This window comes from Salmo trutta, chromosome 15, assembly GCF_901001165.1.
Source record: "Salmo trutta chromosome 15, fSalTru1.1, whole genome shotgun sequence".
NCBI classification, from domain to species: domain Eukaryota; kingdom Metazoa; phylum Chordata; class Actinopteri; order Salmoniformes; family Salmonidae; genus Salmo; species Salmo trutta.
The window spans coordinates 43,422,351-43,438,401 of record NC_042971.1 but is presented as its reverse complement, the minus strand read 5'-3'; the positions used below and the strand labels follow the sequence as shown (position 1 = coordinate 43,438,401).

At 43.0% G+C, this 16,051-nt stretch overlaps 1 protein-coding gene across 1 annotated transcript in view; it reads right to left on the bottom strand.

Annotated features, from left to right (window-relative positions):
- Positions 1-14,639, bottom strand: part of LOC115149123 (unconventional myosin-XVIIIa-like) — a 105,605-nt gene extending 90,966 nt beyond the window's left edge. The window contains exons 1-2 of the mRNA XM_029691660.1: positions 14,526-14,639; positions 12,133-13,273 (exon numbers count right to left, since the gene is read on the bottom strand). Coding sequence (XP_029547520.1) covers positions 12,133-13,122 — 990 coding nt within the window. The 5' untranslated portion in view covers positions 13,123-13,273; positions 14,526-14,639. The remainder of the gene's footprint in view (positions 1-12,132; positions 13,274-14,525) is intronic.
- Positions 14,640-16,051: the final 1,412 nt, after the last annotated feature.

Here is a 16,051-nt window from a genome sequence, read left to right as displayed (position 1 = left end):
TTGACAAGCATGCACCTGTTAGGAAATGGCTGTTAGAGAACTGTTAGAGGCTCCTGGATGGATGAATTGAAATAGTTTGGTTTAAGAAATGATGCAAAAGAGGTGGCAAACATGTCAAGCTTCTCATCTGATTGGTTGACATACTGTAAACTTAACAAAAAGAAGAATACATTATATTACCACAGCAAGAAATTACATAAAACACAATGGGAAAGTTGATAGGTCATTTATAACAAAACCTTTCGATATTGGCTATAATTTCAATTACTACTTCACTAGTAAAGTGGAAAAACTCCATTGTATCTATTTTATAAAAGATCTAATAATGAAATAAGGATTTTGGTTTTGTTATCCATCAATAAATGATAAGCCACCAGGTATAGCCAATCTTGATGGGAAACTGTTGAGTATGGTAGCAGAATGTATTGCCACCCCTATTTGCCATATCTTTAACCAAAGCCTAAAAGGAGTGTGTGTGTGTGTGTCAATAGGCGTGGAAGGAAGCTAAAGTAATTCCACTGCCTAAAAATAGTAAAGCACCCTTTGCTGGCTCTAACAGTCACTTAATCAGTCTGTTGCCTGTTCTTAGTAAGCTGATAGCATTGTGTTTGGTCAAGCACAATTCTCTCCATTTGTATTTGGTCAGTATGAGAATGGGTGACAAATAATAAACTGGTCTTAAATACATCCAAAAGCATTGTATTTGGTTCAAAACATTCTAAGACCTAAACCTCAACTGGAAATGTGCATAAAGGGTGTGGCCTTTGAACAAGCTGAGGGAGCTGAACTCCTAGTAGTAACATTGGATGGTCAGTTATCATGGTTATAATGACAAAGTTGTTGTGAAGATGGGGAGGGGTATGTCTGTTTTAAAAGCATTTGACAAAAAAAAAAAAAATCAACTGCACTAGTTTTTCAGGCTCTGATCTTGTCCCATCTTGATTACTGTTTGGTAATATGGTTAAGTGCAGCAAAGAAAGATCTAGCAAAGCTGCAACTGGATAAAAACCGACCAGCACGCCTTGCCCTCATTTGCACAGAACTGACAACAACATGCATGCTGACTTTATGAGCGATATTACTGTGATGTAAATGTCAGATTGTTACTTTATTATGCAGACATATTGCTCAGACACAGTGCCATCGGAAAGTATTCAGACCCCTTGACTTTTCCACATTGTTAGGTTCCAGCCTTATTCTAAAATCTATTACATGATTTTATTCCCTCACACACACACACACACACACACACACACACCACCCCATAATTCTTGCTAATTTATTAAAAATAAGATACTGAAATATCACATTTACATAAGTATTCAGACCCTTTACTCAGTACTTTGTTGAAGCACCTTTTACAGCCTCGAGTCTTCTTGGGTATGACGCTACAAGCTTGGCACGTGTATTTGGGGAGTTTCTCCCATTCTTCTCTGCTAATCCTTTCAAGCTACATAAGGTTGGATGGGGAGCATTGCTGCACAGCTATTTTCATATCTCTCCAGAAATGTTTGATCGGGTTCAAGTCCGGGCTCTGGCTGGGCCACTCAAGGACATTCAGAGACTTCTCCCGAAGCCACTCCTGCATTGTCTTGGCTGTGTGATTAAGGTCGTCCTGTTGGAAAGTGAACCTTCACCCCAGTCTGAGGTCCTGAGCAGGTGTTCATCAAGGATCTCTGAACTTTGCTCTGTTCATCTTTGCCTCAAACCTGACTAGTCTCCCAGTCACTGCAGCTGAAAAAAAAACATCCCCGCAGCATGATGCTGCCTCCACCATGCTTCACCGTAGGGATGGTGCCAGGTTTCCTCCAGACGTGACACTTGGCATTTAGGCCAAAGAGTTCAATCTTGGTTTCTCATGATCTGAGAGTCTTCAGGTGCATTTTGGCAAACTCAAAGCGGCTGTTAACTGCCTTTTACTGAGGAGTGGCTTCCATCTGGCCACTCTAACATAAAGTCCTGATTGGTGGAGTGCTGTAGAGATGGAAGAACCTTCCAGAAGGACAACCATCTCCACAGAGGAACTCTGGAGCTCTGTCAGAGTTAGTACTGGGTTCTTGGTCACCTCCCTGACCAAGGCCTTTCTCCCCCAATTGCTCAAATTTTTACTCATCAGACCAAAAGGATAGATTTCCACTGGTCTAATGTGCATTGCTCGTTTCTGGGCCCAAGCAAGTCTCTTCTTATTATTGGTGTCCTTTAGTAGTGGTTTCTTAACAACAATTATTTGGCCATGATGGCCTGATTCACACAGTCTCCTCTGAACAGCTGATGTTGAGATGTGTCTGTTTCATGAACTCTATGAGGCATTTATTTGGGCTGCAATTTCTGAGGCTGGTAACTAATGAACTTAGCCTCTGCAGCAAATGTAACTCTGGGTCCTCCATTCCTGTGGCGGTCCTCATGACAGCCAGTTTGATCATAGCGCTTGATGGTTTTTACAACTGCACTTGAAGAAATGTTCGAAGTTCTTGACATTTTCCGGATTGACTGACCTTCATGTCTTAAAGTAATGGACTGTCGTTTCTCTTTGCTTATTTGAGCTGTTCTTGCCATAATATGAACTTGGCCTTTTACCAAATAGGGCTTCTGTATACCTTCTATACCTATATCTTCTGAATACCACCCCTACCTTAACACAACTGATTGGCTAAAACACAGTAAGGAAATTCCACAAATGAGCTTTTAACAAGCCACACCTGTTAATTAAAATGCATTCCAGGTGACTACATCATGTAGCTGGTTGACCAATATGGCCTGACCTATAGTATATCATAATAACATTAATAAATTTGTTATAAACAAACTCTGCATCCATTTTGCTGTCACATGTGTTACGGTGTTCAGAGGACGTGACAAATAAACTCGAAACAGGGGAACGTTTACTGGTTGCTCAGGAGGTAAAGGGGATGTCAGATATGTGGAATAAATTTGACTAGTTGTGGAAAATACTGGAGATCAAGAAAAATAATGTAAGGAGCAAGAGCTGCGTGCATATCATGTGCGCCAAACAAGATTACAACATAACTTCTGACCGTTTGGAACAATGTAAACACTAAATGAGTGCACCAGAAAGTCTGTTGTAAAGTTTCTTTGCTAATCCTTTATTACAGCAAAGAATAAAAACAGTCACATTTATTCATAAATGCAATTTCCAAAAAGGAGCGGTTTAGGCCCATTTATTGTTTAAGCTAATTATTCAATGGTCGCTTTGTTCTTTTAAAACAAAATGCTTGATTGCATTTGAAATCATGATTGACTCGTATGTTTTGTGACGACATGAACAAATAAATGATTGATACAGTAGCCTATATAAGTATTGAAATATAGGCGTAAGTTAATTAAGCTACTAAGACTAAACAGGATGCGCTCTTAGGCCTATAGATCAATGACGGTATACAAGGCTGCTATACTAAGCCTACTAATGATAATGACATTACGTATTATTATAATAATGATCATAATAACAACAACGATAAGGAGATCAAGGAAAAAGGAGGGTTATTTTAAATATAATTTCTCAGACAATTTGAAACAGTGTAAAACTAAATAAATTATTAATAATACCAGAGGCTGGTCTAAAGGGAAAAAAGGATAAATCATTTATTACAGCATTGCAAAGATTAAAACAGACGAATTTGTGAAATTGTTTATCAGACATGTGGTTGCGTGAGGCTTGGTGCTCACGGAATCAGGTGCTCACGGAATCAGAGGGCTATAAAACAAACACACAAAACAGGCAACAGAACCAGGATCGGTCTGATCTCCGTAGATATATAAGGATGACTTATAAAGCCAAGCACATTTAACACTTAGGATTTTGATTATAGACCTAATTAAGTTTGGGTTTCCCCCCCTCCTCACTTTTCTTCGACAATTAAGGCAAGGACTGTTTTCTCATCTCCTAAATCCGATGCTGCCACCACCACATTGTTCTCAACACCAATATGCTGGTTAACTTTGCTATTATGCACACAGCAACATGGTCTAGGAAAAGGCGCCAATTCAAAGTGTGATGATGTGTTTCAGGACAGCGGACAGCGACCACTATCAAAAGCGGGAGAAATGCAATTGTTATTTTTTGTTGAACCATTGTTCTTACATAATAACCATAGATAATTTCAGTAGCACGTCTTAGACTGTGCCATTCCCACGGCCTCCACAATGGATCAGTCCACTCAGACAGGTGTATTGTACAGGATATATTTTTTTTTGCTACTACTCGACAAAATAAATCTCAGTCGACCAACAGCCTATTGACCAAACAATCGACCAGCAGACTAAAAATGGGGTCAGCCTTAGTGTACTGCAACTAATTTCCTCTTTATCAAATCATATACACGGTATCCATGCCAATGGATCATATTTTTATTGTTCAAGGGCAATTAAAGCCTGATCATTCTTGCACAAATAGACACCCCATAATCAACAAAATAGAGTCCTACAAACGGCACCACTGACTTGACCTAGATCTTATTATAACCTATTAACAGAGCTGCTGGCTGGTTCTAGGTCACACTCTCATGCAATCATTTCTTACTGTTTGGTCATGATCAGTGGTATCTGGGACACAGCATTGATCAATTAATTTTAGGCATCAATAGGCTCCTAAAGACCTCTGGTTGCTTAGGTGTGTGGTGAGATGGGCAGTTTGAACACTCATTAAAGATGGACCATGTGAAGTAGACACCTGTTTCATGGTGCATCCAACAACAAAAAAAATAGTTTCTGACAGTCCTGTTCCTGTGACAAAGGGAAAATCACAGTCCAGATGTCAAACACTTTTGCATTTCAACATCTTTGTACCCCATCAACTACAGATTGAAATTGCAGCGAGCCAATGTGATGCAGAGTTACAAATCCTAACGGAGCTGCTCTGATGGGATGTGTTGGTTCAGACCAAAGTCTATGGAGGAGCTAACAGATGTTTAGAATAGACACACATGTTTTTATGAAACAGTCAAAGTAGAGCTCTCCCTCCCAGAGGACACCTCTGAATTGAATGAAGTGGTGAAACCTGAAAGGCAGCCAGCTGAATTCAAGCCAGATAACAACTCCACTATCAGAGGTTAAAACAGACATATACATATCTTCACAGATCTGAGTGGAGAAATGAGTCTGGCTGTATCTTTCTTGACAAGTTCCCTGCAGGTCAGGGATGGCTCATTAAAGAATAAATTACCCAGTCAGAGTAATAGCAGAAAGTAAGAGAACTCAAGGTACCTCTCCTTGACACCCGCACACACCAGACTTCAGGAAATACTTGACATTTCCTCCCCACAGGAAAAACAGAGTGGGATAGAATGAACAGCAGATTGAAATCCCAGAATTTTGTCCCACTATATCAAAGAGGATACCTCAGGGTAGAAAAACACATAGGAGAAATGGACAATGAAAATGAATCGTTGGTAGTTGTGTGGGCTTTGGCATGAAACAACTCGAGTTACGTTCACATCAGATCATTTTTTATAAAATCATCATTTCTTTGGTTTACATAAAATAATAGAATGGGTAATAAAAAAAATGTAAAAAGCAAGACTGTGGTGAGACAGCACATGTGATGAGTATATCGTAATGTTCACAGTTCCCTTATGTGTAAGCCTCTGAGCATCTGGTTGCCAGGTGTGTGGATCCTCCCTGTCAAGACAAACTGATGGTGGCTATGGGAGAGTAACGGGAAACACAACCCCTTCACCATTCACACTGCTAGTTTATGTGCAGTCCAGTGTCACAAAGTACAACATTCCCACCCACCCCCATCCATTTAAAGCTAGTCTCCTTCATTGAAACAATAACAAAGCGGTAAAAAGAAGAGGGATGGCCCTGGAGAAATGTAACCACTCAAATTCATAGACAGAGTTATGGATGCAAGGGGCTGACCATCCATGAAATCAAAATGATATACTGCTCAAAAAAAATAAAGGGAACAGTTAAACAACACATCCTACATCTGAATGAAAGAAATAATCTTATTAAATACTTTTTTCTTTACATAGTTGAATGTGCTGACAACAAAATCACACAAAAATAATCAATGGAAATCCAATTTATCAACCCATGGAGGTCTGGATTTGGAGTCACACTTAGATAAGAGAGCAACGAAAATGTAGCACACCTTTTACCACACTACAGGCTGATCCAACTTTGATGTAATGTCCTTAAAACAAGTCAACATGAGGCTCAGTAGTGTGTGTGGCCTCCACGTGCCTGTATGACCTCCCTACAATGCCTGGGCATGCTCCTGATGAGGTGGCGGATGGTCTCCTGAGGGATCTCCTCCCAGACCTGGACTAAAGCATGCGCCAACTCCTAGACAGTCTGTGGTGCAACGTGGCGTTGGTGGATGGAGCGAGACATGATGTCCCAGATGTGCTCAATTGGATTCAGGTCTGGGGAACGGGCAGGCCAGTCCATAGCATCAATGCCTTCCTCTTGCAGGAACTGCTGACACACTCCAGCCACATGAGGTCTAGCATTGTCTTGCATTAGGAGGAACCCAGGGCCAACCGCACCAGCATATGGTCTCACAAGGGGTCTGAGGATCTCATCTCGGTACCTAATGGCAGTCAGGCTACCTCTGGCGAGCACATGGAGGGCTGTGCGGCCCCCCAAAGAAATGCCACCCCACACCATGACTGACCCACCGCCAAACCGGTCATGCTGGAGGATGTTGCAGGCAGCAGAACGTTCTCCACGGCATCTCCAGACTCTGTCACGTCTGTCACATGTGCTCAGTGTGAACCTGCTTTCATCTGTGAAGAGCACAGGGCGCCAGTGGCGAATTTGCCAATCTTGGTGTTCTCTGGCAAATGCCAAACGTCCTGCACGGTGTTGGGCTGTAAGCACAACCCCCACCTGTGGACGTCGGGCCCTCATACCACCCTCATGGAGTCTGTTTCTGACCGTTTGAGCAGACACATGCACATTTATGGCCTGCTGGAGGTCATTTTGCAGGGCTCTGGCAGTGCTTCTCCTGCTCCTCCTTGCACAAAGGCGGAGGTAGCGGTCCTGCTGCTGGGTTGTTGCCCTCCTACGGCCTCCTCCACGTCTCCTGATGTACTGGCCTGTCTCCTGGTAGCGCCTCCATGCTCTGGACACTACGCTGACAGACACAGCAAACCTTCTAGCCACAGCTCACATTGATGTGCCATCCTGGATGAGCTGCACTACCTGAGCCACTTGTGTGGGTTGTAGAGGCCGTCTCATGCTACCACTAGAGTGAAAGCACCACCAGCATTCAAAAGTGACCAAAACATCAGCCAGGAAGCATAGGAACTGAGAAGTGGTCTGTGGTCCCCACCTGCAGAACCACTCCTTTATTGGGGGTGTCTTGCTAATTGCCTATAATTTCCACCCGTTGTCTAACCCATTTGCACAACAGCATGTGAAATTTATTGTCAATCAGTGTTGCTTCCTAAATGGACAGTTTGATTTCACAGAAGTGTGATTGACTTGGAGTTACATTGTGTTGTTTAAGTGTTCCCTTTATTTTTTTGAGCAGTGTAGTTAACCATGTTGAGGCTATACAGTGTTTACAAACATTGTAGTAAATAAGCTTATTTGTGGGTTCTGATGGGCTATGAGAGTTGAACTAATCTCATAAGTTATATACTTTAAGAATCAATGCGTATATATAATTAATTTATAAGTCCAAAAATAGATGTTGCAACTACAGATTCAAGCTTTAACTAGAGGTGACCTGCTCACACTGGCAATATTAACACATTTTTCCAATCTTTACTAACGACAAGCCATTGGCTTTGAGTAAAGCCAGAGTGTCCATGTATGCGCATGACTCAACACTATACACGTCAGCTACTACAGCAACTGAAATGACTGCAACACTTAAAAAGCTGCAATTTGTTCAGAATGGGCGACAAGGAATAAGTTAGTCATAAATATTTCAAAAACCAAAAGCATTGTAATTGGGACACATCATTCACTAAAACCTAAACTAAATATTGTAATAAATCATGTGGAAATTGAGGTGACTAAACTGCTTGGAGTAACCCTGGATTGTAAACTGTCATGGTCAAAACATATTGATACAACAGTAGCTAAGATCCAGGAGAAGTCTGTCCATAATAAAGCGCAACTCTGCCTTCTTAACAACACTATCAACAAGGCAGGTCCTACAGGCCCTGGTTTTGTCGCAGGACTACTGTTCAGTCGTGTGGTCAGGTGCCACAAAGAGGGACTTAAGAAAATTGCAATTGGTTCAGAACAAGGCAGCACAGCTGGCCATTGGATGTACGCAGAGAGCAAACATGAATAATATGCATGTCAATCTCTCCTGGCTCAAAGTGGAGGAGAGATTGACTTCATCACTACTTGTATTTGTGAGAGGTATTGACATGTTGAAAGCACCGAGCTGTCTGTTTAAATGACGAGCACACAGCTCAGACAACCATGCATACCCCACAAGGCATGCTACCAGAGGTCTAGTCACAGTCCCCAAGTCCAGAACAGACTATGGGATGCTCACAGTATTACATAGAGCCATGATTATATGGAACTCTATTCCACATCAGGTAACTGATGCAAACAGAATCAGATATCATTATTTTTTTAAGTAGACCTTATGGTACAACAGGGACTATGAAGCAACACAAACATAGGCGCAGACACACGCATACACACATGATAACATACACACACACACACACACACACACACACACACACACACACACACGGATTTTGTGCTGTAGATATATGGTAGTGAAGTACAGTAGGGGCCTGAGGGCACACACTTCATGTGTTGTGAATGTATTGTAATGATTTAAAATTGTATAACTGCCTTAATTTTGCCGGACTCCAGGAAGCGTAATGGGGATCCATAATAAATTCAAATGTTTATTACCATACTTGTAAGATAAGGGCACTAGTTTACAAATCGACCACACCAAATCTTTCTCCGTGGATATATATTTTTTTAATAGCTTATTGACTACTTTTGAGGAATTGGGATGTGAAATGGATAGTGCCGTGTTCTGTGCAGTTCTATTTTCATTTAGACTTTAGGTAGACTGTAGTACTGAGCAATGCCCACATTCCTGGGCAATGCAGGCAGAAATCCAACATTCCACACACCTTGCCAAAAAATAAGGAAATGGACTTTGATACTATAAATACTCTCAAATTATATATCTATTGCAATAGGTACTATTCAGTTGGTTGGCTTGTACATTATGAAGTAAATTAAAAATCACATAACTTGGTGGCTACAGGTGACTGAAGATCACCAGCTAGAAAACAGGAACGAGATAGAAGATCCTCTCTTTATAACTCAGAGATCCATCTACCCAATCCATTCTAAACTCTGATAAACACACAGTTAAATTCCCCCTCCAGATGCTTTAACCATCTGTAAAAAGTCACATTCCCATGACAACTCAATAGAAACCCAAAGCTGGCCGAAGAGGAACAGTGGAGAATGTCCACAATACAAATAAAAAAAATGGATATGCCAGTAACGGTGCATGGGTAAAATCACTGGGGAAGCAAAGACACCGCCACCACCCCCACCCCCCAAAAAATATATATATAAACCTGTAAATTCATAAGCCTTGCAACTGTGATATATATGCCAAAAGGCTGGGACAATAAGACAGTGGCAGAATAAATTCAACCAGACATTTGTTTTATCACAGAACCGGATAGCAACCTCCGTCCAGTGAAGACCACAAAGCATATTGCATGTACAGTAACATTAGCAAGTTAAATGTTTCCGATATTGTCGGACCACTAAATAACGATTGTTTTAGAACCACAGAGAGTTACCGCGAGTCACAAAGACAACAGGAGCTGCCTCCACTATTCCAGCACCATTTCAACTTCATCAAATCATCTCTGCTTAGTCTAATACACTGACAAATAAAATATAACAAAAACAATTTAGTCCAATCAATGTAAGCTAAATATGATGTGGCTGTCCATGGTTCTGATTTGTGTGTGTGTGTGTGTGTGTGTGTGTGTACACAAGTAGAAAAACATGTTGACTCACCCTACTTGTAGAGAAACACCAATGCCATCCTCCTCTCTTTCACATTGACGAAACGGTTTATCACTTGGTCATACAGTACACACTTATTTTTTGTTATCCTAGAATTTAGGAAAACCACAAGTCTAAATCCCCATCTCCATCCATGGCTAATTTAGGAAAGGTCCAATTTTAGCTACCTAGCCACCAGAGGACAACACAATGAGATGCAACAATGCAAGTTTTTCTGTCAATGACGTATGCTCTCAATGAGATTTGATGAGTGAAGCCAAATCCAAACTGGCTTCCCGTGACAGTTTATTTTTTGGTACGCCAGGACCATTCAGTTTAGCTCAATGATGATTGGCAAAAAATTTTATACCTATTTTTTGTCAAGGGAGGCCAGATCCTCGCTGGCTTCCCTTGCCTTCAATGCTACGGGCAGCAACAATGTCATACTGGTTTGGACCAGACAGCATCAGATAGATGGCCTACACATAGAAAGACAGAGGGGCGCTGTTTCACTCACTCAGATGCTTTCTCCTATAAGATACATTCAGTCTCTTGCAAATTGAAGGAAAATTATGAAACACAGAGACGAATAAATAATTTAATCTATGTTTATTTTTTTTTAAATGTCAATTTGGGGGGGGGGAGCCTGGCTTCCCTTGGCATCCATGAATATATGCCACTGGGATATGCTCAACTACAGCACATGATGTAAATCATAAGACCAGTCCAGACTTGCTTGGTGTATTGAACCTGCCAACAATACCCCAGTCAGTGTCTATCTGGAGCCTGAGTCAGTGGGACATCTGTAACTAGATGCCATGGGCATGCTGGGTGGTTGGTACTAAGCTTCTTAACTGACATACCCACTCACCTGGCCCAGCAGGGGGGGTGAGATCTGGGTAGAACCTCAGAATCACCCTAGCAGCAGTAAACCAGGATACAGACTTATACTCAGTCTAGGGAGTGGCAAAGGCTTGGAGACCCTCCTCCTATTCATCTTGTCTGGAGACTTGAGTGATGACCAGCTTTCACAGGCCTTTACTCAAACTCCTGTTGAAGCCCTGCCACCGCTGTGTTTGTTTATGGAACAAAGCAGCAAAGAATCTGCAAGGTCCTTACTTGAGTTTGTGATGTCTCTACATCTCTTCAGAACAAAATGGGCATGCAATAGCCACTGCTTTATTTTAGAATGATCTTTGAGAATAGGCCCTAATAAGGAGAAATGAAAAGAGAATACTGATATCTTGTAAGTAAGTGTTGGAGGTGAGCAGGAGTGACAGACGAGTCCTGCCAGAGAGATGACAGTAGAAAGATCTGCTACACAGGAACATGGGAGTGTGTGTAGGGTTGAAAGGTTAGAAGTTAGAAGAGGTTCAGGACAGAGTGCGTATCCACACTTCCAATTGCCAAACCAACACACTATAAAACAGACATATAGTAATGACCAAAAGTCCATAAAATCATTATGAAAACCATAACAATATGCTTCTCTTTTAACTACTGCAGTGCAACTTGGAACCAAGAACCTAATGTCATGAGATTTTACAGAGAACTTCAAACTGGACCTTCGCTTGTCATTTGAAGAGCATATGGCTATGTGGCTGTTGTAGTCATTGTGCCATTGTCCTACAAGACTCCTCTCCAACTCTCCTTTGTTTGGTGTCAATGGGGAGGGGGGGTATGGAATTACATACACTGTACAGTACACACAGAACAGGGTCATCAAGCCTCTCCAAAGGAGGCAGGTCCTCACACCCGGCATTCACCCTCTGTGACAAGACTGTGGAACCATGTAGATGCGTGGTTACATAACAGAGGCAAGCATCCCTGCTAAAGAATGCCAAACAAAATAACGTGTTTAGATGATAAAAGCATATAACATGTGCAGTAGTCAATCTGTAAGATAATTAAATACCCACAATCATTCAGAAGGAACCAGCCTTTCCCAACAGAACCTTCACAAATTCTCTCGATGACATCATCATCATCATCAGCAAAGACTCCACTTATATGTGGAATCTATTACTGCCAATATCTCAACAACATGAATCTCACAGAGAAACAGCAGCTCAGTCAGGCTGGTTCTTCAAATGGACTGCTATAATATTGTTGAAAAATCATGCTAAATGAGGTACTTACATCGTAGGCCTCTCTGCTGTTCCTCAGCCAGCAGCGGCTCAGCTCACTCAGCTCCACAATTGGCTGCACCTTCAGCCTCACAGAGTCCCCAGACTGACGGATCTTCTCCACGATCTCGTCCCGGCTCTTATTCTCCACGTTGTGCCCGTTGATCTCCACCAACCTGTCTCCAGGCACCAGACCCAGCGCCAGGTCCTTGGTCCCGGCTCCAGGCTCAGCGAAGTGAACCACGCGGCGGTAGACCCCACCATCAGGCTGCTGGTCCAACATGGTTGTGCGTCGCAAGGAGAAGCCAAAGTCTCCTGTGTTGCGGCGCTGCAGCTCCAGTTCCCTGGGCTCAGGCATGGGCGGCGCCAAAACGGCAGGCAGCTGCAGGTCTGCCGGGAAGGTCTTCTCCACCACCTCTGGGATATGAACCCTCTTCCCAGCCCTGCCGTGGCCCTGGAGATGCAGATGGGAGCCATGTCTGTGATGGTCAAACACCTTGTTCTCTATCTGGGGAGATGGTTGCGTTGAGCTTGGTGTGGAGGCCTCAGAGACACTCTCCTCTTTGCTTTTCTGGGAGGAAAAGCGCTTCATGACCTGGCCCACCTGGGAGTTCTGCTTTGCCAGGCTGCCGAACTTGGCCGCTCGCTCCTTAACAGAGGTGCGACAGGGATCCTGTCCCCACTCTCCCTTGATGTCATCACTGGAGCTGGCGGCACTCATCTGGCCCAAGTCCAGGACCATGCTGCCACGGTTGCTGAAGCGATCAGCATCTAGATCAGTAAGGCTGAGCTCTGTGTTGCTGGCTACCTTGATAGGGATGGGGCTGGAGATCTCCAGCTTGCTTTTGTTGTCCCGCTTAGAGCCTCCTCGGTGGAGGTTGAAGAATCCCCGCCTCTGGCTCATTTCCTCCAGACTATTCAGCTCTGCCTGGGACATCCTCTCCTTTTTGTCCTTTTTGTCCTTTTTCCTCTCATCCTTGTCCTTCTTGATCAGATGAAACATATTTGGCTCCAAATAGCAACCCCCTCAAGGTTGGTTTGTGTAGGTTTAAACCAGGGGGGTTCCATACACAAGTGAAGTTTCAGTTCAGGCTTTCAACCCTTGTCATGGAAGCATCTGGGTGATAGTTCAGAATGTCATCAACAGAGGGGCCCTGAGGAGAGAGGAGACTAAAAAGTAAGTCTTAGGCTAGGCAATAATCCAACAATCATCCAATACAATGGCAATGAGATATCATTACAGATCATGTGTCATGCCCATGTCTAAATACAAAGACTCATGACATGCAAGAAACCTGTGAAATACCATTTATGTCATGCATGTTTATCCAGAACATAAGGGTATGAGTCAGCCTTACAAAGCAATGCATTTCAATGTGTCAATTAACTTAAATCACCAAAGGCTAGGTAGAAGAAACCAGACACTGTTGTTGTAGTGAGGGTATCACACGTGTTAGAGGCTGCCTTTCATTAAATAACAATGTCGCTTCTTCTCTCTGTGAAACTTTTCAAAACCACTGCACTGACAAGTGATTTTAAGAGGACACTTTTCTAAAGCAGATTATTATGCGGTTTCCTAAAGAAGCTGGTATGCTGATGTCTTTTGTAAGATTTCATTGATGTGACACAAATACTATTATTTGCAGGTTGCCGGTGGGAAGGATATGGCACTTAATAATGCAAAGAGTGTGTGTCCCTGTGGACCTTTCATTAAAAACGAATGTGCTCGAAGAAAGGAGACCAGTAGGAGTTCTCTGTGTTTCTGAAGTAGACCCCCTTTACACCAGTATAGTCCCAGTCCTGATGAGCCAAAATATGTGCTGGCTATCACAGCGAAACAATTTATAAATCTGTGTATGAAACATCATCATCTCCCAAGAGCCATTCACTTCCTGACCACCTCACTCCAGCCCCACTGTTACACATCAACTAAGCTACTGATCCTCCCCATGCGTTTCGTGCCGCATGGCACCACATTGAGAAGCACATGCATGCAAACACTGAGTAGACAATCTAAACACTAAAGGATATAAACTAAATACAAACCGGCAATATCACAGTAGCCTATAATGTCTGCAATACGATAGCGTATGCGAGCCACTTGCCCTATAACTATCCACTGTGAGAAATAACATTAACGTAAATCAATGTAACCAATTTGGTTACACCTGAAACATATCCCTAACAGAATTGATACATTGTCGCTGTCTACTCGTGTATCCACTGCTGTGGATAGGTTATTGTCGCAGCTAGTAACAGTTTGGTCATAATGCGCTCACATTAAGCTACTTTGCCCACATTATCACACCGGTGGCTTCAGATGACAAACAGTTTCATCGAGAGAGGAAAGATGTACAGACCCGGGTCTATTTTTGTATTTTATCAGGGGACTTGTAGGTTACTCACCACTCAGTGATATGCAGGTTTAGAGTCGGTCAACAGTCCGATGAAGGGTTGAGCGAGATTGTCAGTAGCTTTTCACCAGTTTACTGTGCAGGGCAGTCGAGAAGTCCAGTCTTTTAACGCAATAGTTACCGTCAGCCGGTTCGCAGTGACCCCTCCTGGCTGATTTGAGGACGTATAGGGACCCAGTATCAGCCCAGAAAAAACAGATAGGAGGGATCATAGACTGATTGGGATACAGTGTGGTAGTAGTCTGTTCACTAACCTGTGCATTTAGCGTACTATAGAACAGGACTCTTCAACCCTGTTCCTGTAGAGCTACCCTCATGTAGGTTTTTGCTCCAAACCCAGTTGTAATTAACCAGGAGTGAAAACCTACACTATTTTATCTCTCCAGGTATAGGGTTAGAGAGCCCTGCATAGAATGATTGTGTGCAACAACAAAAAAATATGATGTTGGTAGAAGCATTGATAGGTTATAGGTCCCTACTGTAGGCTACTGATACAGGCTGTTGTCTGTAATTTCATAAAAGTAATCATGTCAAAAGTAGCCTAGCCTATAGGCCTTCCTAACTTTGTCAATTTGTTTTCCAATTGAACAGGCTAATTTTTGATAGAAAATATTATGTAGGATCATTAACAATTAAACAAAAGTTTGGAAAGTTAAAAAGAAACATCCTCTCACTGTCAACTGCGTTTATTGTCAGCAAACTTAACATGTGTAAAGATTTGTATGAACATAACAAGATTCAACAACTGAGACATAAACTGAACAAGTTCCACAGACATGTGACTAACAGAAATTGAATAATGTGTCCCTGAACAAAGGGGGGGGGGGGGGGGGTTCAAAATCAGAAGTAACAGTCAGTATCTGGTGTGGCCACCAGCTGCATTAAGTACTGCAGTGCATCTCCTCATCATAGACTGCACCAGATTTTCCAGTTCTTGCTTTTACATGTTACCCCACTCTTCCACCAAGGCACCTGCAAGTTCCCAGACATTTCTGGGGGGGAATGGCCTTAGCCCTCACCCTCCGATCCAACAGGTCCCAGACGTGCTCAATGGGATTGAGATCCGGGCTCTTCGCTGGCCATGACAGAACACTGACATTTCTGTCTTGCAGGAAATCACGCACAGAACGAGCAGTATAGCTGGTGGCATTGTCATGCTGGAGGGTCATGTCAGGATGAGCGTGCAGGAAGGGTACCATATGAGGGAGGAGGATGTCTTCCCTGTAACGCACAGCGTTGAGATTGCCTGCAATGACAACAAGCTCAGTCCGATGATGCTGTGACCCACGCCCCAGACCATGACAGACCCTCCACCTCCAAATCAATCCCGCTCCAGAGTACAGGCCTCAGTGTAACGCTCATTCCTTCGACGATAAATGCGAATCCGACCATCACCCCTGGTGAGACAAAACCACGACTCGTCAGTGAAGAGCACCTTTTGCCAGTCCTGTCTGGTTCAGCGACAGGGGCTTTGTGCCCACCGTAATGTCTGGTGAGGACCTGCCTTACAACAGGCCT